Raw genomic sequence first — 19,203 nt, 5'->3', positions numbered from 1 at the left:
TCTATGGCTGCTTTGTCATTTGCATTCTTTGTGTTTTCTTTTTTTCCCTAGTGTGATTGCTGAAGAAAACGGCCATGCTAACACATCTCAGAAAGGGTTGTTAACTGAAGATGCCAGTGTAGCTTCTGGGACACTTGAGGCAGTCTCAAAATCTACTCTTTCACCCCAAGTAGGGCAGGTTTCAGAAGAGCAGAATATGGTGCCTACTCCAGTAAAAAAGTCAAGCAAGACAAAACCACAAATAGATGTGAAAGCGGAGTTGGAGAAGAGACAAGGAGGAAAGCAACTGCTTAATTTGGTGGTAATAGGTAATACTGTTAAATTACATTTTTGACAGATTAAAACCTGTGTTGATTGAATCTGGGATTGATACAGAAGCAAAACTGTCCTCTACAGGGAAAGGAAATCTCATACTGTTTTCAGTCGCATCTGCTTGACCATTTTTCTTTGGAGGGAGTACATTCAGATGTCCTTGACTAGGCCAGTAAGGTTGACTTAGCTTGTTTTTGACAGTATAGTAAAATGTACTTGGGTTTGGTTTCATTCTTGCAGTGTGTTCTTCTTGAGTATGAATTTGGAGGTGTTATATGGCTGTTGTGCTAACTGACTGTTTCAATAAACTGCTTCTCTATAGCTCTTACCTTACAGGATTGTGAAATTCTATGGATTGCATAAGCATCATTAGTGCATGTGATTTTCCTATTTTGTAGTATATTTCTTCTTGTACTATATTTAAAATGCATAAATTAATAAAATTGATATAGTATTTCTTTCCCTCCGTAGGACATGTTGATGCAGGTAAAAGTACTTTAATGGGTCATCTGCTCTACCTTTTGGGAAATGTGAACAAAAGAACTATGCATAAATACGAACAGGAATCTAAGAAGGCTGGCAAAGCTTCGTTTGCCTATGCATGGGTCTTGGATGAAACTGGTGAAGAAAGAGAAAGGTAGAAATATCTTTTAATGGAATTACCTTTTTTTCCTAAAAGAACAGCATTTGTTAGGAAATATCAGTCTACTAATAATGCTTTGGTAGAAATACTCTAAAGCTATTTACTTGGTACTTAATAGCAAATAGTTTTCTTTGTCTATATGAGTATATGTTATCAAAAGAAAAAAATAGTATCCTTGTTTGGTTATAAAATGTGAACAAGAATTTGAGTATTTCTTCTCATATTTCTATGCTGTGGAGTGCACTGTAGGACTACAATGTGGAATGCTTCTAGTAGCTGGGTTAGTTCATTTAAAGCTGCCTTACTGGTTTATTGCTGCTAATTTTCTCTCAGTTTGGTTATCATTGTATGGGAAAATTCTAGGTTAAATTTTTCTATGAAAGGGTGTCAGAATTATGAACTAATAACTGAAATGTCAGTTCATCACATGTGACTGACATTACATTGAATATAAAATCTATAAATTGAACTAATAAATTATATTTGTATTCTTTATGAACTGCCTTTATTAACTTGAAATACAAAATTTAAAATTAAATTTTATCATATTGAAAAAGTACGTAACGGGGAAGCAGTGAAGCTAATTTAAAACAAATCTGTAAGAGCTTTTAAGAATACTACGTGGGGAACTAAAGACATGATATTCTGTTCACAAAATAATAAAAAAAGGCATTTTCTTATGTGTTTATATTTTTACACCTTTGATTCATAGCATGTAAACTCTTCTGGTTGGAAAGATAACTGTCACAATGTAAACTGATGCTAAAGAACATGGAGTAAGGCAGTCCCTATCGAGTGTGTAACTGTCGTGGTGTTTTTAAAGGCGGATACGCTTTTGCAGCATCCCTGTATATAGCTAAACTTTTGCCTATGTGAGTCCTTCTGTTTACGAAGTGTGCATACAAACCTGAGTGAGGGTCTGTGTGTTGAGGGGGTGCAGGTACAGGGAAGGGGGGAACAATCCCAAAGCAATCAAACACATATTTTAAAAGTAGCCTTACATCAGTTAAGGCTGCTGATATCGTAGTGGTAGTGTTGTTGTGACATTATAGTCTAAGGATGTGAAGAGGAAAAGCTGATGGGGGAAAGGTCTTTTTCTTAATCCCTGTAGAGGTAGCTGGGTGTAAAATGGACAAACTTTGAAGATCAAATCATTTTGCAGATCTGGAATAGAATAATTAAACCAAGCAACCCTGATAGGATGTAATTAACATGTGAAACTGGAAATAGAGACAAATGTTAACAGAAAGAAAAGTTTGTAGAATAATTGTCATGAGCCTTAAAAGTGATATCCCTTGGTCTATGATTTTTTTTTAGTGTCCAACAGTTGTGCATTTAGGTACAAGACTTCTCCTCAGAAGATAAACTATAATTATTAAGGGAAAAGTTTTCTGAATTGGTATTTTTGATTGATTCAGGTTTTTTATTATGTTGAGTTTTGTATTTTTAAAGGAAAGCTTTCTGGAACCATCTGTAAATGTGTGGGGGTTTTGGGGGGTTATATTGTTGGCTTTTTGTCATTGGAAGTAGCGTATTTTAAGTCTGTTTTAATGTGAGAAGTTTTGTCCCTTGAAAGTGCCTGCTTGTCTTCATTGTCTATAAAGGGAGATGCAGATGACTAACCAAGATACAGACATGTGCATGACAGGTGTTTGCATTTGATCAGATGAATTCTATCCTATATGCTGTGCAGAACATGTGGTCGTTGGTGAGATGTAGAACTGAGTCAAAGTACTGCGATGCCTCCTTGATAATCAGTAGTCCTGCATATGGATCTTTGCAAATGTGTAACTGTATTCCTATAGTCTCATATCTACTATTTTTTTATTCTTAGCCAGGTTTCTGTTACTCTGTGATGCCTTTTTCTGAAGAGCTAAGTATTAAAAGTAGAATTAGTGATGATTTAAATATGCAATACAGTCTATGGGTCCATGGAGTTAGTACTCTGAATTCTGGGTTTGTGTTTCTTTGCAACTAGAGTTACTGAAGGGCAGCTCTAGAGGTTTTTTCCAGCAAGCAGGTTTCTTTCAGATTTTTTTTGTGCAGGCTAAATCAAATGAAAGCTATGAAGTCTATAATTTTATGGTTGTGTTTTTAATAGCATACTTTATATTGATGAAGCTTTCAAAGCAGTTTTAATGGTGCACTGCATGTATGCTTTGTTTAAGGGGAGTGACAATGGATGTGGGTATGACCAAATTCGAGACAAAGACTAAAATAATCACACTGATGGATGCTCCAGGCCACAAAGACTTCATTCCAAATATGATCACAGGAGCTGCACAGGTAGAGATGGTCTAAAAGTATTTTTCCAATAGCATTATTATTTATAACTTTGTCTTAAATTGGTTTTCTTTTAAAATCTAAGATGAAATGGAATCATCAATGATGCTAAGATAACTTTGAGGTTTTCATGAGTTTTCTAAACTTAAAAAAAGAATGTGTTTGTTTAATTTTAAAGGCAGTTGCTTTTCTTTTTTGGGGGCATTAATTTTTTGGAGGAGAGTTTTATTAGGTAAGTAATTTGAATACTAAGTTGCAGTTTGATAAAATCATAGTTGAGCTTTGAAAGCTATTCAAATGTGGCATATGTCTACTCAACAAGAAGTTCTGTGAAAGTGGTCTTGTAGGTAAAGATTTTAAGTGGTTTTGGGCTTAAAGATTTGGAGAGGTCAAACAAAAAGTGTTCTTCTATTTAACAATGTGTTTTATATGGGATGAGAAAACATAACAAAGTTTATGCAGAATGCATCTGTGTTGTCAATAGGATGTGCAGAGACTGTGTGCCACTTGCTTTAGGAACAGTAGGTAGAGTCAAAAGTATTGGGCAGTAGCCATTGAATTCAGTATGGCACTTACCATTCTTATATAGGTTAGTTATTTAATTTATGGCAATAATAAATCAGAGGGGAGGAAGAATAATGTGGTTACACGACATAAAATGTGTGAAATTTCTTCCACTTAAAGGCACCCTTTTTAAAATAGTAGAATTGATTCTCCAAAGTAGAGGTGTAATCAAAGATTTTTTTTTTTTTTTTTTTTTCCTGAAGCTAAGCTATTTTGTAGAGGTTTTTGCTTTGCAGATGTCATTACAGTCTGAGATGTGAGTTTTAGCTTAAGGCCTTAGTAAGGGTGGGTACTGTTAGTATGATTTGCAGATAGAGAACTACACTGTAGGAAGACTGGTTTGCCCCAGATTCTGCTCTAGCTCTGAAGCAAAGCCTGGGTAGGAATTCAGACCTTGTGACCCAGGGGGTAGGCTGCAGAATAGTCAGAAGTTTGCAAATTATGGTGTAGAGCTTCTATTCATCTATATTGTGGAGCATATGTTGTTAGAAGTTCAGGGGTTTTAAAATTAGAAATGGATCTTTAGTTTCAGAACAGTGGAAAATGTCAATTCAGCCATGCCATTTTCTTTACAGCTTTAAGTTACTTTGTCTTTTGGGGGAAAAGTAATACAGGTAGAAGTGTTAAGAGAGGACTTGCAGATCCACCAGCAGTTGTATCAGTTCAGCAGAAGATGGGGCTGGCCAGATAGACTTGGTATGTCTATGTTCCCTCAGCTCTCAGAATGGTGAGGGACTGGTCTATTCTGAAGCCTGTTAAGTAATCATTGAAACTTTGCAAGTTTCTGTTGCCTGTTAGAGTAGGCTCAGTGCTGAAGCAATGGATGGAAGAAAGCAAATGTGGAAATAGCTCTGATACCTTTTTATTGTGGAGAATTCTGTTAGGAGGTGAATCCCCAGCTGCTGTTATGCAAAATGCAAATCAGCCTTATCAGGGCCAGGATCTGTCCTTTGATACATATGGTTAATTCACGTAAGTCCCAAGGTACAGTATTAATAATTTAGAAAATACAGGACGTCCTTTTTTTTGAGGGAGAAGTTCACCACAATGCACTTCTGAGGCTGAGAGCTGTGGGGAAATTCATCCCTCATCCTTTTCCCGTTCTTACACTTGAGCTGTCTCTGTATGAGCTGTGGGGATTTCATGCCTAGGACAAGGCAGGGGGAATTCAGAGCTAGGACAACGTGCTGTCTCTGTTCCTTCTCCTGGTATCCTGAAACATAAGCATGTAAGGAAAGGGAGAAAGTACTACCTTTTCTCCTCTCTCTTTCCATGATGTCCAAATCATCAGTCCTATGAAATTGTCTTACACCTGCCTCTTTGACAGCAGTACCTTTATTGTTCATGTCTGCTTCCATTGCTTGGTACATGGTGATGGTCTAACTGGCTGTTAGTTACCAAAGCAGGAAAAATAGAAGCAATATTAGCAGCATTTAAGGCTAACAGCAAACTCTTGTGTTTTTCCCCTGTGCTTACATGCTGACTTTTGTGCAGGGCTGTAGACTGCATGATACCTATTTGCTCTTAACACTGTGACAGAGAGTTTGCCTAGATGATAAAATAGGCTACTTCATCTTTTCCACCTTGTGATTTTGGCATCTCCAGTGTGTTGAGTGGACTGTGAAGCATTCACATCCAACATGCAGTTGACTGGTTGTCCCAGTTGTGTAGTGTTGTTATTCATCTGTAATTTTTGCAGCTTCTCACTACGAAGGTGTTGAGAGTGAGGCAGGGAGAACTGGACCTTGTGTTCATACCATTCTTAAGTTTCTGGAGCACGGACTGCTCTTGTTTAGTTGAGGTCTGTGCAGCACATCCATAGTGGGTAGTTTGAAGAGGACAGGTTCCCAAAACCAAGAGTTGGCTTGTGTTTGACAGAAAATGATGGTTTATGACATGAAATGACATAATGCCATAATATCTCACCAAAGTGGGCTATGACATGGATAGGACTGAGCAGTTTCAATTACATTTGAGGCACATCAGGATGCTTCCTGTGTAAAGTACATTTTATGTGAAATGTTGCTAATTGACTTATTTACCCAGATTATTTCCACCTCTTAACCACTTTTGATTGTGGTTTGTTGTTTCTGTTGTTTTTTGTTTTGTTTTTTTTTTAAAAAATCTAGGCTGATGTGGCTATTTTGGTTGTGGATGCTAGCAGAGGAGAGTTTGAAGCAGGGTTTGAGACGGGTGGACAAACTCGAGAACATGGATTATTAGTGCGCTCTCTTGGAGTGACACAGCTAGCTGTTGCAGTCAATAAAATGGACCAGGTACATGATTAATTTTTTCATTTAGTTGAAGGGCTTCCATCTGGAATTGTGGACCCAATATTGTGAAACTAATATAAAGTATTGTTTCTTTCTTTGATTCTCAGCTCTGTCTCTTGTGTTTAGACTTTACAATACTTTTCTTTTTATTTATGGGTGTATTTTCAAAGCACACAGATAGTTTTGGTGCTAAAATGAGTAGTGGTCCCTCTTGTACTTGTGAAAATCTCACATAAGCAGTTAACTCAGTGGCATCTGCAAGGACCATTCAGGTCAAGACCCCAAGAGCTTTATGTAAACCTGTAAAGTGTGTTAAATATTACTAGTTGTGTTTCAGGTTATTACTGTGTTGTCTATATTCTTGCTGAATCTGAATTTTGTGTAAACTATAAAAAAAAAAGGTGCTATTCAAGGACAAATCAAACTAAAGGGGCTTGCAAATTAAGTGGTGTGTTGTTTGCTGTCAGTAATTGTTAATGTGTATGCTCTTATGTATTCAACTATGAATCCACATGTAAATCTCATTTATAAATTCATTGGGTGCTGTGTGTGGAGAACACCTACTGGTACTACAGAGCTGATGACATGCAGCAGTATGTTCGAGTCATGGTTAAAAACCTACAGTTTTATTATCATAATCTGTTTTCTATTTTAGGTCAATTGGCAACAGGAAAGATTTCAGGAAATTACAAATAAGCTCAGCCAATTTCTTAAACAAGCTGGTTTTAAGGTAATGTAAATTTCTGAGGTCTTTGTTGCTTTGTTCAGGCATTTAGGTAGGATAAGCTTTTCTTAGTGTCAGGTTATTTTGTGTCACTTTCCTGCTACTACTGTGTGCATATAGTATAGCAGATGCCTTTTCCTTCTGGTAGGGTGTACATTGAGCCCTGGATAAGGTTAGTCAGTTCTTTAATACTTGTTCTGTCATCATCTTTGTTTAGGTCTGTTGAAACTTTGGGGCACTCACCTCACTTGTAGTTTCTTGGGATTGCTGTCTACAAAGCAGAACAGACCAAGGATCATCTATCTTACTGTTCAGGATTACATGAATGCCAGTAGAGAGTTTTATACCATAGCAGGTGTCAGTGTGGATTACAAACGCATTTGCCGTTCTTGACTGTTCTCACATTTCCTCAGATCCAACTATCCATTTGGCTGTGGCCTTCCTGAAATCCCTATGCATAAATCAGTAATTCAAACTGAAGTTTTGCCTGTCAGATACGGAATTGGAGTTTGTTACCTGAACTCAGTTTCTAGTTGTTAATTTTGCTATCATCATGTTTAAATATCTCCAAATCTTTTTGGAGCACTGTGAGAAGGCAAGAGGTAAATGGAAGGGAAGTGGGTCCATCAGGTAATCTGCCTTCTCTAGGGGAAATAATGAATGTGCCAACTGTTCTTTTATAGCTTAGATACATGATGTTGAAAAATGCACCTCTTGATTCTGCTAGAAGATCCTGTTGTTAATGTATGCTTAACTTCTGTTTGTTTTCTTAATTAGGAATCGGATGTGGCTTACATCCCAACAAGTGGCCTTGGTGGTGAAAACCTGGTCACAAGGAGTCAGTCAAGTGACCTCACACAGTGGTATAAAGGAAACTGTTTGTTAGAGCAAATTGGTGAGTGCAATTTTCCTCATTTAAAAACTAATATATCTTACTCCTGTGTATGTCAAAACTTTTATTTTGGGGGAAGTGTGGGACAAAGTCTTTGGAATGCAATATAGTTGATTTATCCCTAAGTGAGAAGTTGTTGAGGTAGTTATTGAATACAGAAATTCTAAAAGGCCTTATCAATTTATTTGCAGATTCTTTCAAGCCACCACAGAGATCAGTGGATAAACCATTTAGGTTGTGTGTTGCTGATGTTTTTAAAGGTTGGTTGTTTCTATAATATTTTCACAATTATTTAACCGATATTTAACACAAATGTTGAAAAATGATGTAAAAATAAGACTTAAAGTAGGAGCTTTATGTGTATCGGTAGTCTTGAACAGGAATAGTAAGTTTTCAAGAACTGTTCTTTGTCGCATTTTAGATAGTACTGCTGAAGGAGAAACACTGGAAAAGAAATTGAGGAAGAAAATCTGTGTGACCAGCTAATTGGCTGTGTAATGAGTTGATGGTTCTGTGGGACAGAATTTGGGAGTTTCTCTTTCCCAAACGGGTTTGTTGTTGCCTAAATGAGTGTTTCTCAAACTTTTTGAGTGTGACTTTTTGGGCTCTTTTACCTTCCATTCCTAGATTTTAAAAAAGTTTGACTTGTTCCTTTTATGTTCATTATTGTAGCTGTAAATAATGATAAATTCCTTCATTTTCATATAAAAATTTGGAGTGGTGAGGTGGAAGAAAAGGGTGATGTTGGTGTTGATACTGTTACAACCAGCCAAGGATTTAATGAAAGGCAGCTAGCTGTTCCCTAGTACTAGTAGAGATATGGATAGCAAGTAACTATAACCAGTTCTTATTTCCATTGTCTGGAGAAAGAGTGCCTTGAGCCCTTAAGGTTTTCGTGGTAAACTTGATATTTTTTTCAGTTAAATGCATTTACATTTACAGGTACTTTAGAAGAAATAAGATTTGCAACACTTACCCTGTTTGAAATGTTCCATAGGTCCCTTGAGAAATGTTGCAAGCTAAATGACAGCATGATTGAAATGTTGTAAATACTTGTAATCAAATATTATTATTGAAGTTCATATTTTAAAAGAAATTTTACTTTATATATAGGGTGTTTATAGGGGAAGTACAAACAAACCAAAATACTGATTGTAATTGGAAAAATCAGGTTTGTGCAATTTTCATGTGGGTCCTTGAGAAAACACTAGATGCTGTACATGCCCTGGGTTAGCTGACTTAAGGTACTGAAGCCATAATGTTAAATATTGAAACTTTGCATGAGAACTTACCCTAGTGTGTTACCACTAGTTTCGTCATCTAGGCTATCACTGTATTTTTATTTTTTTTTTAAGTTCATGAGCTGTGGGAAAGAGTTTTAGGATTATTGATTGAGATCTTTCAAAATATTATCACAATTTTTGCGTTGCAATAACCACTTTTGTGTTGACCTAACTTTCACAAAATGAGCAATTTTGACTAAATCCGTTCTGTGGAAAAGTCTGATTTTTTGCTAAGGTATGCAAAAAAATAATGGCTTTGGAAGGGACTCAATTTACATATACAGCATTTATCACTAAATGTGGCATTTTAGGTGGTTTTTAGGCTATTTTTTCTTAACCTTGTGATCTCAAAACTTAATTAACTTGGATGCCACCAGAGGAAGTAGCTGCAGCTATGAGTAAAGGAAGCAACAGTTGTTCTCAGCTCTATTCCAGTGCCTCTGCATGCTCAGGAGGAGCTGTCCATACAAGTGTGTAAAAAGTGAGAGTGCTGAGTGTGCTCTTATGTAGTTTGGAAAAACCCCTTTCTTTATTTAAGGTTACTTACACATATGATTCATCTACCTCAGCCTGATTTTGGCTGTTGTCCTCCATAGCCCTCCTAATATTTTTTCCAGGCAAACTATCTCGTGATCCAAGAGGTCCCTGTAAATTCCTTCATGGCTACATCAATCACCACTTACCATGTTATAATGCTATCTAGGGTATGACTTGACCTGACTTTAGAAAAGTCTTGTCCAGCAGCCAAATCCTGAGGACAAAGAACATGTCCTGGGAGAACCTAAGTACCATGATACACAGAAATCAGGCTATTTTTTATGCCTTGATTCTGTCCCCCACTATCCATTTTGTACTTGCATTGATTTCCAGGGGAGCTGAAGGAACTTGACGTTTTGCAGGAAGCAGTCGGCATGGGAGGGTGAAGCTTCAAACACCACTCTGGTTTACCAAGCCAGAGCTGGTGATGATGTGAAAAAAAAAAAAGAGAAATGGTTCTTGATTGTGCTTGGGAGTGGTTGGGAACCTGAAACCAGTTCGCATTTCTCGTTGCCTGCAAGTGCTTGCAGAGCCAGCTTCAGGTTCTTTTGTGGACCATATTGAGGTGGTATTTGTGTCATGACCTGGGGATTCTTTTTCTAGCAAGTATCTGCTTCTCCAGTTTTCTGTTCTTTTGACGTCTGATGTCATCTGTTAATTGATTGCATTCATCTTATTTGCTGGAATGAATAGAGGAAAATTAGCTTGCAGACATACTGGTAATATTCTTCCAGCTAGATAGATGGAGCATTCATCAATAATGGTGATGAACACAAAAGAGCAAGTTGATAGTATGTGACCTCAAGGTTTGAGGTCAGCTTGCTCTTTTGAATTCAGCTTTAGATTAAAAGCTTAATGTGACACACAAAATACTCAGATGCTTGCTTATCACTGAATTCTAATGTTCAGCCAAAGGTGTATTTGTTGTTTGTATGGTTACTGAAAATGTCATTGTAGACTCACTTCTGAGGATTCTTCTTAAACACACCTGCAAATGCACGCTAAGGATATGAGGCATTTTTTAAGGTGTAAGTGCATAAATGTGCATGTGTAGCACATCTATTGAAAATAACTGACATATCATTCAAATAATGAATTCAAATAAGGACATTGAAGAAGAAAAACTTTGCAGATCTTTTATTCAGAAATGCTTACATCATCCAAAATTACAATAGCTCCTCATATTAAATAGCACTGAATCAATCTTTGACTTTCCAGGAGTAAAAGAAATATGCAGACAGAGCACATAGACTGAGCATGACTCAGTTAAACAGTGAATGGTATAGGAATTTGTACCTGTATGCAAGAGAATTTTTATGATATGTTTTTTTTTTAATCTGTAATTGTAGTGAGAAAGTGCTGAATTAAAGAAAATTGTTAGAAATTAAGGGACTTAATCTAATATTGAAAAACTAAAAAATATTTCTTCATATCCTTCTTTAAGCTAATGTAGGTATATTTCTCCCTTAGTTCTGAAAAAACATAAGATCTAGAGGTTTTGAATTTAATGTTTCACTTTCATTATGATGCACAGCTGGCTAACTTGCAAGTACTGAACACTCTACTGGGGTGGGGGGGGGGGGCCTGTCTTCATTATATTAAAAACTTATCTATGCATTGCTGAAGGGCTAACTTGTGATGGGAAATTGACCTTACTATGAAGTTTTTTGAAATTATTGCTGTGTTTATTACAGACCAAGGATCAGGATTTTGTGTCACTGGTAAAATAGAAGCAGGCTATATTCAAGTTGGAGAACGACTTCTGGCAATGCCTCCCAATGAAACTTGCACTGCAAAAGGTACGGTCTTCAGAAGCGTGTTTACTTTCAGGTCAATACTGGGCTAGAAGCAGTTACTGAAATGGTAACAGACTGTCAAACTGATACTAACTGTCAAACATAAAATGTGAAAGCATAAAACGAATTTCTTTAGATGTGACTGTGTCTGTATAAATATGTCTATGAAGAGTATGTGAAATCTTGCATTTTTTTAAATCTTTTTTTACCATATCAGATATTCCAAATGTTACAGCCTCATGACTTTTGATATTGCTTTACGAAGAACCTGTAAAAACATCTGAGTTCCAGCAATGTTTATAAAAATATGCAGTACAGGAATCATTAATATTCAGCTTTTCTGTGGAGTGTTATTGCTGTTAGGAAGTGTGAGGATGTTGAACAACCTTTAGAAATTAACCTTTGAATTAGATGTGAAAAAGCTTGAGAACTAAGTCTCTGCTGTTTGATGTTCATGAGATTATCACCGATCCTTTCATAATATACAAACTTTCAGGAAATAATTGTCCTGAGCAACTACAAAATAGAAGAAAATTGGATTTAAATTTCAATACATTTGATTTCTGAGAAGAGGAATAGTTAAGACATTAAATGTTTACCTGTTTCCTGATTAAGCTTGCCGGTTTTGTACTTCAGAGTTGTTTTTGTTTCATATGCAAACAGAAAGATAAAATTATGGTTTTCCTACATTGACCAATGAATGAAAAATTAAGACCTCAACATAAATGAAGAGGTTTCTGTATCTAACTACTTAGCCTGAATTCAGCAATGTGCTGGTTCGACTGTCCTGTTTCGTTCCAGAACCAGCTCGTTCAGTGCTAATTTGGGAAGCTCTTCAGTGTGCCTGTTTATATGGTTGCATGCACACTGTTCACATGCACAGGAATGTTACAATAACGTGGATGAATATGGTTATCAGACCACTGTAGTCACTCCTCTGTTTTGGGAGTGGAGGAAGTAGTATGGAGAAAGATGTATTTTGTCTGAGTATCCCCAATGGTACAATTCTATGATTTTTCTTTGGTACTGCCTTTCACATGGCTGAAAAGCAGGTGAAGGTTGGTGTATTAGTTTATTAAGTGTGTATTATTTATATTTAATGTAAAGAAGAGATAACTTAATTTGTCATACAGTCCTTACTAAATGTGGTGTGCACATTAGAATTCCACTTTTTCATTTCAAAAGACTGAGTTTCACTTATTCTGTGAGAATGACATCTACATGTAAAATAACTATCAACACTACTTAAAAAACAGTACTTAACATGCTTGTAGTTGAATGATGCTTTCTGGCATGTTTTTGAGAAGTAGTTTTGGGAACAGATTTTCAAATCAATAAATACAATCTGTAGCAAAATAGGACTAGATCCTATAAATGTGTGCAGTAGTTATAGATAAGTGAGGTTTTTTTCTTTCATCATTGGTGTCTACCAGAAACCTCAGAATGTTAAGTCAGGAGCAATTATTTATGTCCTCACCCATGAGCCAGGTTATCTTTTAAAGCAATTAAAATGCATCAAAATCAGAATAAAATTACTTTTAAAGACGCTTTCTAATAGATGCGATGTCATGAACGAAAGGCAGCAGTTACGCTTTTTTATGAAAGAGTCAGCAAACCCACTTAAGGTAAATGAAAGTTGACATAGTACCATTAAAGTATATGAAGGATGCGGTCTAGGGTGTGCGTGTGCCTCAAAGGATGGGTGGGGCAGATACGGAGATATTAGTACTACGGCATTTTCAGGACTGCGTCATCTGCACTCTGTGACAAGTGCCAGGTCCCCTCCTCTCGCTTAAATAAAGCCATGTTACTGTGCAGGGTGGGGTGAGAGAATAGTGTGTCCTCACCAAGGGGGAAAAAAAGCTTCCTCGGGCTTCTCAGTTAAAAAGCTTTTACTCTCAACCCATTCATACTGAAAATTGATGAGTAATGGTTGATGAAGCACAAATGGCCCAAACAGAGCTGTTTGTTTGTAGCTCGGAACCTAGGTACTTCACTGTGAGGTTCTGTTTTTACTCATTTCCAGGAATCACACTGCACGATGAACCAGTTGATTGGGCTGCAGCGGGAGATCACGTTAGTCTCACTTTGACCGGCATGGATATCATCAAAATCAAGTGAGCAAAACTGGGTTTCAGTCTAAGTAACGGTTTGTTTTTAATGAAAAGCTTTATAACTATTACACTTAACAATCAGCGGTTTACTTGAAGAATGATGTGGCTACCAGGATATTTAAAACCGAAGTGATGCATATCACCTGGCTTGCATGTACAAACGTTGGAAACATCTGCTACATGTACAACGGCAACCTCAGAAGAATACTGTTAATTTTCATACTTTGCCCTAGTGCTGACACTGGTAACCTTCAAAGCCTTTTCCTTACGACTTGTCCTTGGATATTTTAATTGCTGAATTAAGTAAATCCCTCTTGCTATATAAAACGAAAGATTTTTGAAGAGCTTATTGAATCATAAAGAATTCTAACAAAACACATCCAAACAACTGCCATTGCTTACCAATAAGTAAATCTGGACAAGTGAAATTGATGGAAACTTCATTCAACACATTTAACTGCTTGTAACGTTTGTTTTGGTAAATGTTTGCTGACCCTTTTTTAGAGGGTCCAATACATTCAGTGAGACACAGCAAATCTTTGTGTCTCTTTCAGTCTACAGGTTTCATGCTAAGCATTAGCCTCAAGCTTTTAGGTGTCGGTTGTTGTTCGGGCTAGAAAATTGGATCTGTAATTTGTTCAGCTTTTTTACATTCCGGTTAGACTTCAGACAGCAAACTTTTCAAGCTACTGTTTGAAAAACTCCTTGCACTGGTAGTTTTGGAAACTTATGCTCTACTTTTAAGGGAAAAGTACGGGCTTGTCTGTATTGCCATTTCATAATGGGGTGTGATTCTCTGTGGTAAATGGGGGATGAAAAAGTCTTGCTCTACTTGTTGAATGAAGGCTTGAGTAAATTCGTTACCTTGATGTCATTCATCTTCTGGAGATATGTTAGACTTGTCAAGAAAAGGTATGAAGTTTGAAGTCCTCTTGATACCGGTGAAATTTGATTACATCTGATAGACACATTTAATCATGCTGTTTGTTCTCTTCAGTCATATTTTTGAGTGGGATTAATTTTCTTTTCATTTTTAGTGGCTAAAACTAGCCACTGTGAGAAAGCTGTGTCTAGTCTACCTTATTGACTTGTAAAAAGCAGCAGCTTTCTTGTGACTCCATGTAGGGTTTTTGGGAAATGAGTTCTGCTGAGAGCTTAAGTTTTGAGAGTCCTGATGATGATATTCCTTTATCCACAAAATAGTTGAGTTACAGGCAGCAACACTGCAATTTTGGGCACCCTGCAGTATTTTATGCTATTGATCTGAAACAATTAATCTCTGAATGAAAGTCTAATTCTTCAAAGTACCTACGCACAGGAAGCAGTGACATTTTCAGAAACTGATTAGCAATGGACGTAGTTGTTCGCTGAACTAGACAGACCTCTTCATGCATACCCACAAAATACTGTAGACATCATCTAGGTATTAATTTCATTACAAGCTTTAATACAGTGTTCCTGATTTCTTTTTTTTCCTAAAGGTTATATTAAAGTGGTGATGTCTTTGCTTTGCTTGTCTTAAATATTTATATTTTTCCAGTGCAGTGATTAACATTTGTATGTCAAGATATCAGTTTCTTTTGCTCTCTCTTGTAGTGTTGGCTCTGTATTTTGTGATCCCAAGGAACCCATTAAAGTTTGCACTCGTTTCAGAGCTCGGGTTCTCATCTTCAATACGGAGGTTCCAATCACTAAAGGATTTCCTGTAAGTCTCTGTGAAAGTTCTGTGTTCATTACAGGTTGTTCAGGGCTTTTCTTCTCCAAGTTTGACCCCCCCCGCCCCTGAATATGAGAGGCATTTAGCATCCAAAAGTGGTTCTGTCTCTCCAGAGGAAACAGATTCTTCTGTAATTTGAAGAGGATGTGAGGGGCTATTGTGGGTGCTTATGCATATTCTTACTGGCTTTTAATACACAGCTGAGCCATTTCAGAGAACATGAGTTCCACCACAGTCAGGCTAGGCTGTCCTTTAGAAAGCTCATGCCTTGCAGGAGTATAATGATGCACTTAGTTGTAAGATACCTTTTAGAATAAATAAAATACCAGTTCATGCTACAGAACTGCACTGAAAAGGCAAAAGCAAAACACTTAAAAATGAAAAAATGTATTTATGATGAATTAATACATGACCTTTGTGTCGTATCTGTAGAGATCACAAAGTTTAGTAACTAGGATCATTTACCGAATGTGAGGCAGAGATTCCTGTGAGAGAAGTTTTGTTAGCATTTGTTTAAAAAAATCAGTCTTAAATGAAGTTGATGTTTTTGAGTATTAACACCTAGGATTTCTGATTATTGTAGAATGTTTAATAACTGAAAAAATATTTTTAGGTGCTTTTACACTATCAAACGGTCAGTGAACCTGCTACTATTAGAAGGCTGTTGAGTGTCCTGCACAAAAGCACTGGTGAAGTGACAAAGAAAAAACCTAAGTAAGTGTTTTGAATAGTTAATAATTACTCAAGAAATGGGCTGACTTTTGATTAATATACAGTATATCAAGCAGGTTCTATTATGAAGCAATATTGTGTTTGTAAGAATATGCTTTCATTGTTTTAGTTGGTTTCATGTTTAGATTTCAGAGTGCTTTACAAAGTGAAAAACCTCCTCCCCACTTGATAAATGCGGACCACCTGAGAAGTAAAATGACTTGCATAAGGTCACTTGCAGGATTGGGAGTGAATTCTAGATCACCAGCCCTGCACTTAAAGGATTTTTTTTTTTAATTATTTATTTATTTATTTATTTATTTATTTTACATTATCTCTCTCTTTTCTTCCTGTAATAGCATAGGATCCTTGGTATAATTCTGGAGATGGGCTACTGTCTAAAATAAACTCGACTAGACAGTGGGTCAGAGAAAAAGAGATTTAGGGAGTCTTCCCATACAAGTTAAACTGTGGGAACATCCCTCTAGTTATTTAAATCTGTATTTGGGTAGAAATGCTATTCGATACATACAACGTTATCAGAATAGTCCTTTTCCAGAAATTGCATGGCTCAAACTGTTGCTGAAAGGTAACGGGAAGAAAAATCATGACTTCTACAGAGCAATGAATTGGCTCTTTAGTTGTTGGGTTTGAAACAAGACTTGATTTCTACTAGACATGAAAAAACAGGTATTAATAAGATAATTAACTTCAAAACAATTTGCTAAATGTTGTGGTGGGTGCCCTTCTCTAGAAGTTTTTAAAGAAAACTCAGATGCTTTTTTAAAAGGTATGCTCCAGGCAAATGAGTTTTCAGTCTGGTGGCTTGGGTTATACTTGACATCAAGCTTGGTCATTATACTTTTGGCTTTTTAAGTTGATTTTTTCCATTTATTCACCATTTTTTTTTTCATTTATGCATGCATATATTTATAATAGAGTTTTCTGGTTATTTACCTGCAGGTTCTTGACTAAGGGACAGAATGCTGAAATAGAACTACAAACTCAGAGACCTGTTGCTTTAGAGTTGTATAAAGATTTTAAAGAGCTTGGGAGGTTTATGTTACGCTACAGTGGTTCCACTATTGCTGCAGGAGTTGTCACAGAGGTATGGCATTTTTGTAACGAACTTTATATACTGTAAAGGAACAGTGTTAACTTTCACATAGCATTTAGTTTTTATGGTTAATACCCGTTTTACACCCTTTGGCCTAAACAGTGAATATTTTCTGCTGAAAAAGAGACAGCACTTCAGCAAGATGTGAGGAAAACGTGCTACGGTTCCGTTCAATTTATTAGGAGCAAAAATTACTCTCTTCAGAATTTTTGAATATTGTGCATTTTTTCCCCTCTTTTGAGTTAAAAAATAACCCTCCACTATTTTAACATACATCAGTCTTTCTGAAATCTAATTGCCTGTATAAATATACTGGAAGTAGTTTGTAAATAAGAAGTGTTGGCCATTTTTACTGTGGCAAGTTTGGGTCCCAGATCTTTTTCTGTTAGCGTTAAAGACCATTGTACATTTGATTCTTACCAATGCCTATAGACATTTTCTGATCCTGTGTAAGTGAGAGGAAGCAAAGGCTGTGGGCTAAATAGAAATGTTTTGCCTTCTATTAGGAGCAAAAAGTATGAGTGTCCCTCTATCTGTCACTTTAAAAAATCTTGCTATGATTCGTGGATTAGAATTTAAGTTCTAATTCTAGGGCTGAGGGAGGGAAATTCAGTCACATTAACCAAGTTCTGGTACTGAGACTTAAAGCTGAGTCATTTAATGTCAAAACATGGAACTAGAGCGTGAGAATTTGTGGCTTCTCCCTGTGTGCGTAGGAATGATGTGCTAAGTCTGTCAGAGGCTCTGGGCCTTATGGAGCTTTAATGCTCTTTACAATCTGTCTGGTCTTAAATAGGATCCAGAGTTAGGGCTTTAGTCTTGCACCTATTTTTCATTAAATTTAATTTGAAGTGAATGGGGGTCCTATTTAGATCTGTGATGCCCAATGTTTGTAGAAATGGAGACTAAATAACTCTTTCATTGTTATTTGGGAATTACTATTTTAGTACTTGTGATCTTGTTCCAGAGAATTTCAGAGCAAAAGGAATTATTTTTTCCACAGCTAATTATGTCATGTTGAAAAAAACTGTGATTGTTTTACATTGAGTACTTCATTTTTCACCGCAGGGGTTTTTTTCCATTTGCTTATATTTTTAGATTAAAGAATGATAATGATCATTCTTCCACCGTCCAACCAAAATGCAGTCAGGTATCCAAACTTCCGTTTAAGAATCCAGTTACTTCAGTTGAAGGAACAAGTGCAATTAATCGGGAAGATGATGATGACAAAAGTTAAATCATGCGAGACATCTGGGGAGCTGTTCATCACTCTCTCCCGCTGCAGAACAAGATGCCAACTGACAAGGAACTGCTAATATTGCACTTCTCGATCTCAAGAATCTCATGTGGAGTTTAGCCCTTAAAGAGCTTGGTGGAAAAACCTTAGAAAGTTGAATTAGAGAAAAAGATGATGAATCATCATGAAACAAACTCCTTACTTCCAGACATAAATTGTTTACATATTTTCTTTGATTTGCTTTTCTGCTGCACATTAATTCAGTAAAGTAACTTTATTGGTCTAATATATTTTTAGGTTTGAGTTGAATGCATATTCAGGGAAAAAAAGAACTATTTACTTTGGTTTCAAGAGAATGGCATGTAGTATTATCCCAGGATTGTTTTCCCTGTCCCAAAATTTATTTAAAAAAAAAAAAATTTTCTTTTGCTGTGTAGTGGAAGCTGTGCCAACATTGGCTAATTTTATTTTTCAAACTGTAAGAATAATAAAATAACTTTGTCTGAGCATAATTTTGTCTCCTTCATCATTTGTTATTTAAACACTTCTAAATTGTGTTAAATCATTCTTTACTTTCCGTAACTCAGAAGTTTCAGAGTAAACTTGTGAGTTAAAATGCGAAACTGGCATGCAGCTTGTCTTTCTGTGGAAATAATTTCAGTTTTTCTCATGTTACTCCGTGCAGCTACTGTGCATACACATCTCTTTCATCCAGACTTGGTGCTCTTTTGAACAAAAGCTGGCAGTTTAATCTTGGGATGTATGCTAAAGCCAGACTGTTTTGCTTACTCAAGCCTGTAACTCCTTCCTACTTTTCAGCAATAGGGCAGGCGGAACCTCCCAACTGAAGAGAGGGTCTTTCTGCCGCCTCCAGCATAAGCTCAGGACAGACACACTTTACTACAACTTGGAAGATGTTTTTTCAATAGGAAGTGTGAGAGGACCTCACGTATTTCAGGACCTGTACGTGAGTGCAGGGTGGAGACAACTCTGACCATAG

The 19,203-nt window shown here is 36.6% G+C and overlaps 1 protein-coding gene across 5 annotated transcripts in view; it reads left to right on the top strand.

The window, feature by feature from the left end:
• Window positions 1–18,704, top strand: part of HBS1L (HBS1 like translational GTPase) — a 64,737-nt gene extending 46,033 nt beyond the window's left edge. For all 5 annotated transcript variants that reach the window (XM_049799865.1, XM_049799869.1, XM_049799866.1 and 2 more), the window contains 13 exons: window positions 52–308; window positions 784–949; window positions 3,124–3,241; window positions 5,932–6,078; window positions 6,731–6,805; window positions 7,577–7,694; window positions 7,883–7,951; window positions 11,206–11,310; window positions 13,334–13,424; window positions 15,018–15,126; window positions 15,752–15,852; window positions 16,813–16,957; window positions 18,065–18,704. In XM_049799865.1, coding sequence (XP_049655822.1) covers window positions 52–308; window positions 784–949; window positions 3,124–3,241; window positions 5,932–6,078; window positions 6,731–6,805; window positions 7,577–7,694; window positions 7,883–7,951; window positions 11,206–11,310; window positions 13,334–13,424; window positions 15,018–15,126; window positions 15,752–15,852; window positions 16,813–16,957; window positions 18,065–18,076 — 1,513 coding nt within the window. In that variant the 3' untranslated portion in view covers window positions 18,077–18,704. The remainder of the gene's footprint in view (window positions 1–51; window positions 309–783; window positions 950–3,123; window positions 3,242–5,931; window positions 6,079–6,730; window positions 6,806–7,576; window positions 7,695–7,882; window positions 7,952–11,205; window positions 11,311–13,333; window positions 13,425–15,017; window positions 15,127–15,751; window positions 15,853–16,812; window positions 16,958–18,064) is intronic.
• Window positions 18,705–19,203: the final 499 nt, after the last annotated feature.

Source organism: Accipiter gentilis, chromosome 5 (genome assembly GCF_929443795.1).
Source record: "Accipiter gentilis chromosome 5, bAccGen1.1, whole genome shotgun sequence".
NCBI classification, from domain to species: domain Eukaryota; kingdom Metazoa; phylum Chordata; class Aves; order Accipitriformes; family Accipitridae; genus Astur; species Astur gentilis.
This window is presented reverse-complemented; position numbering and strand designations above follow the sequence as displayed.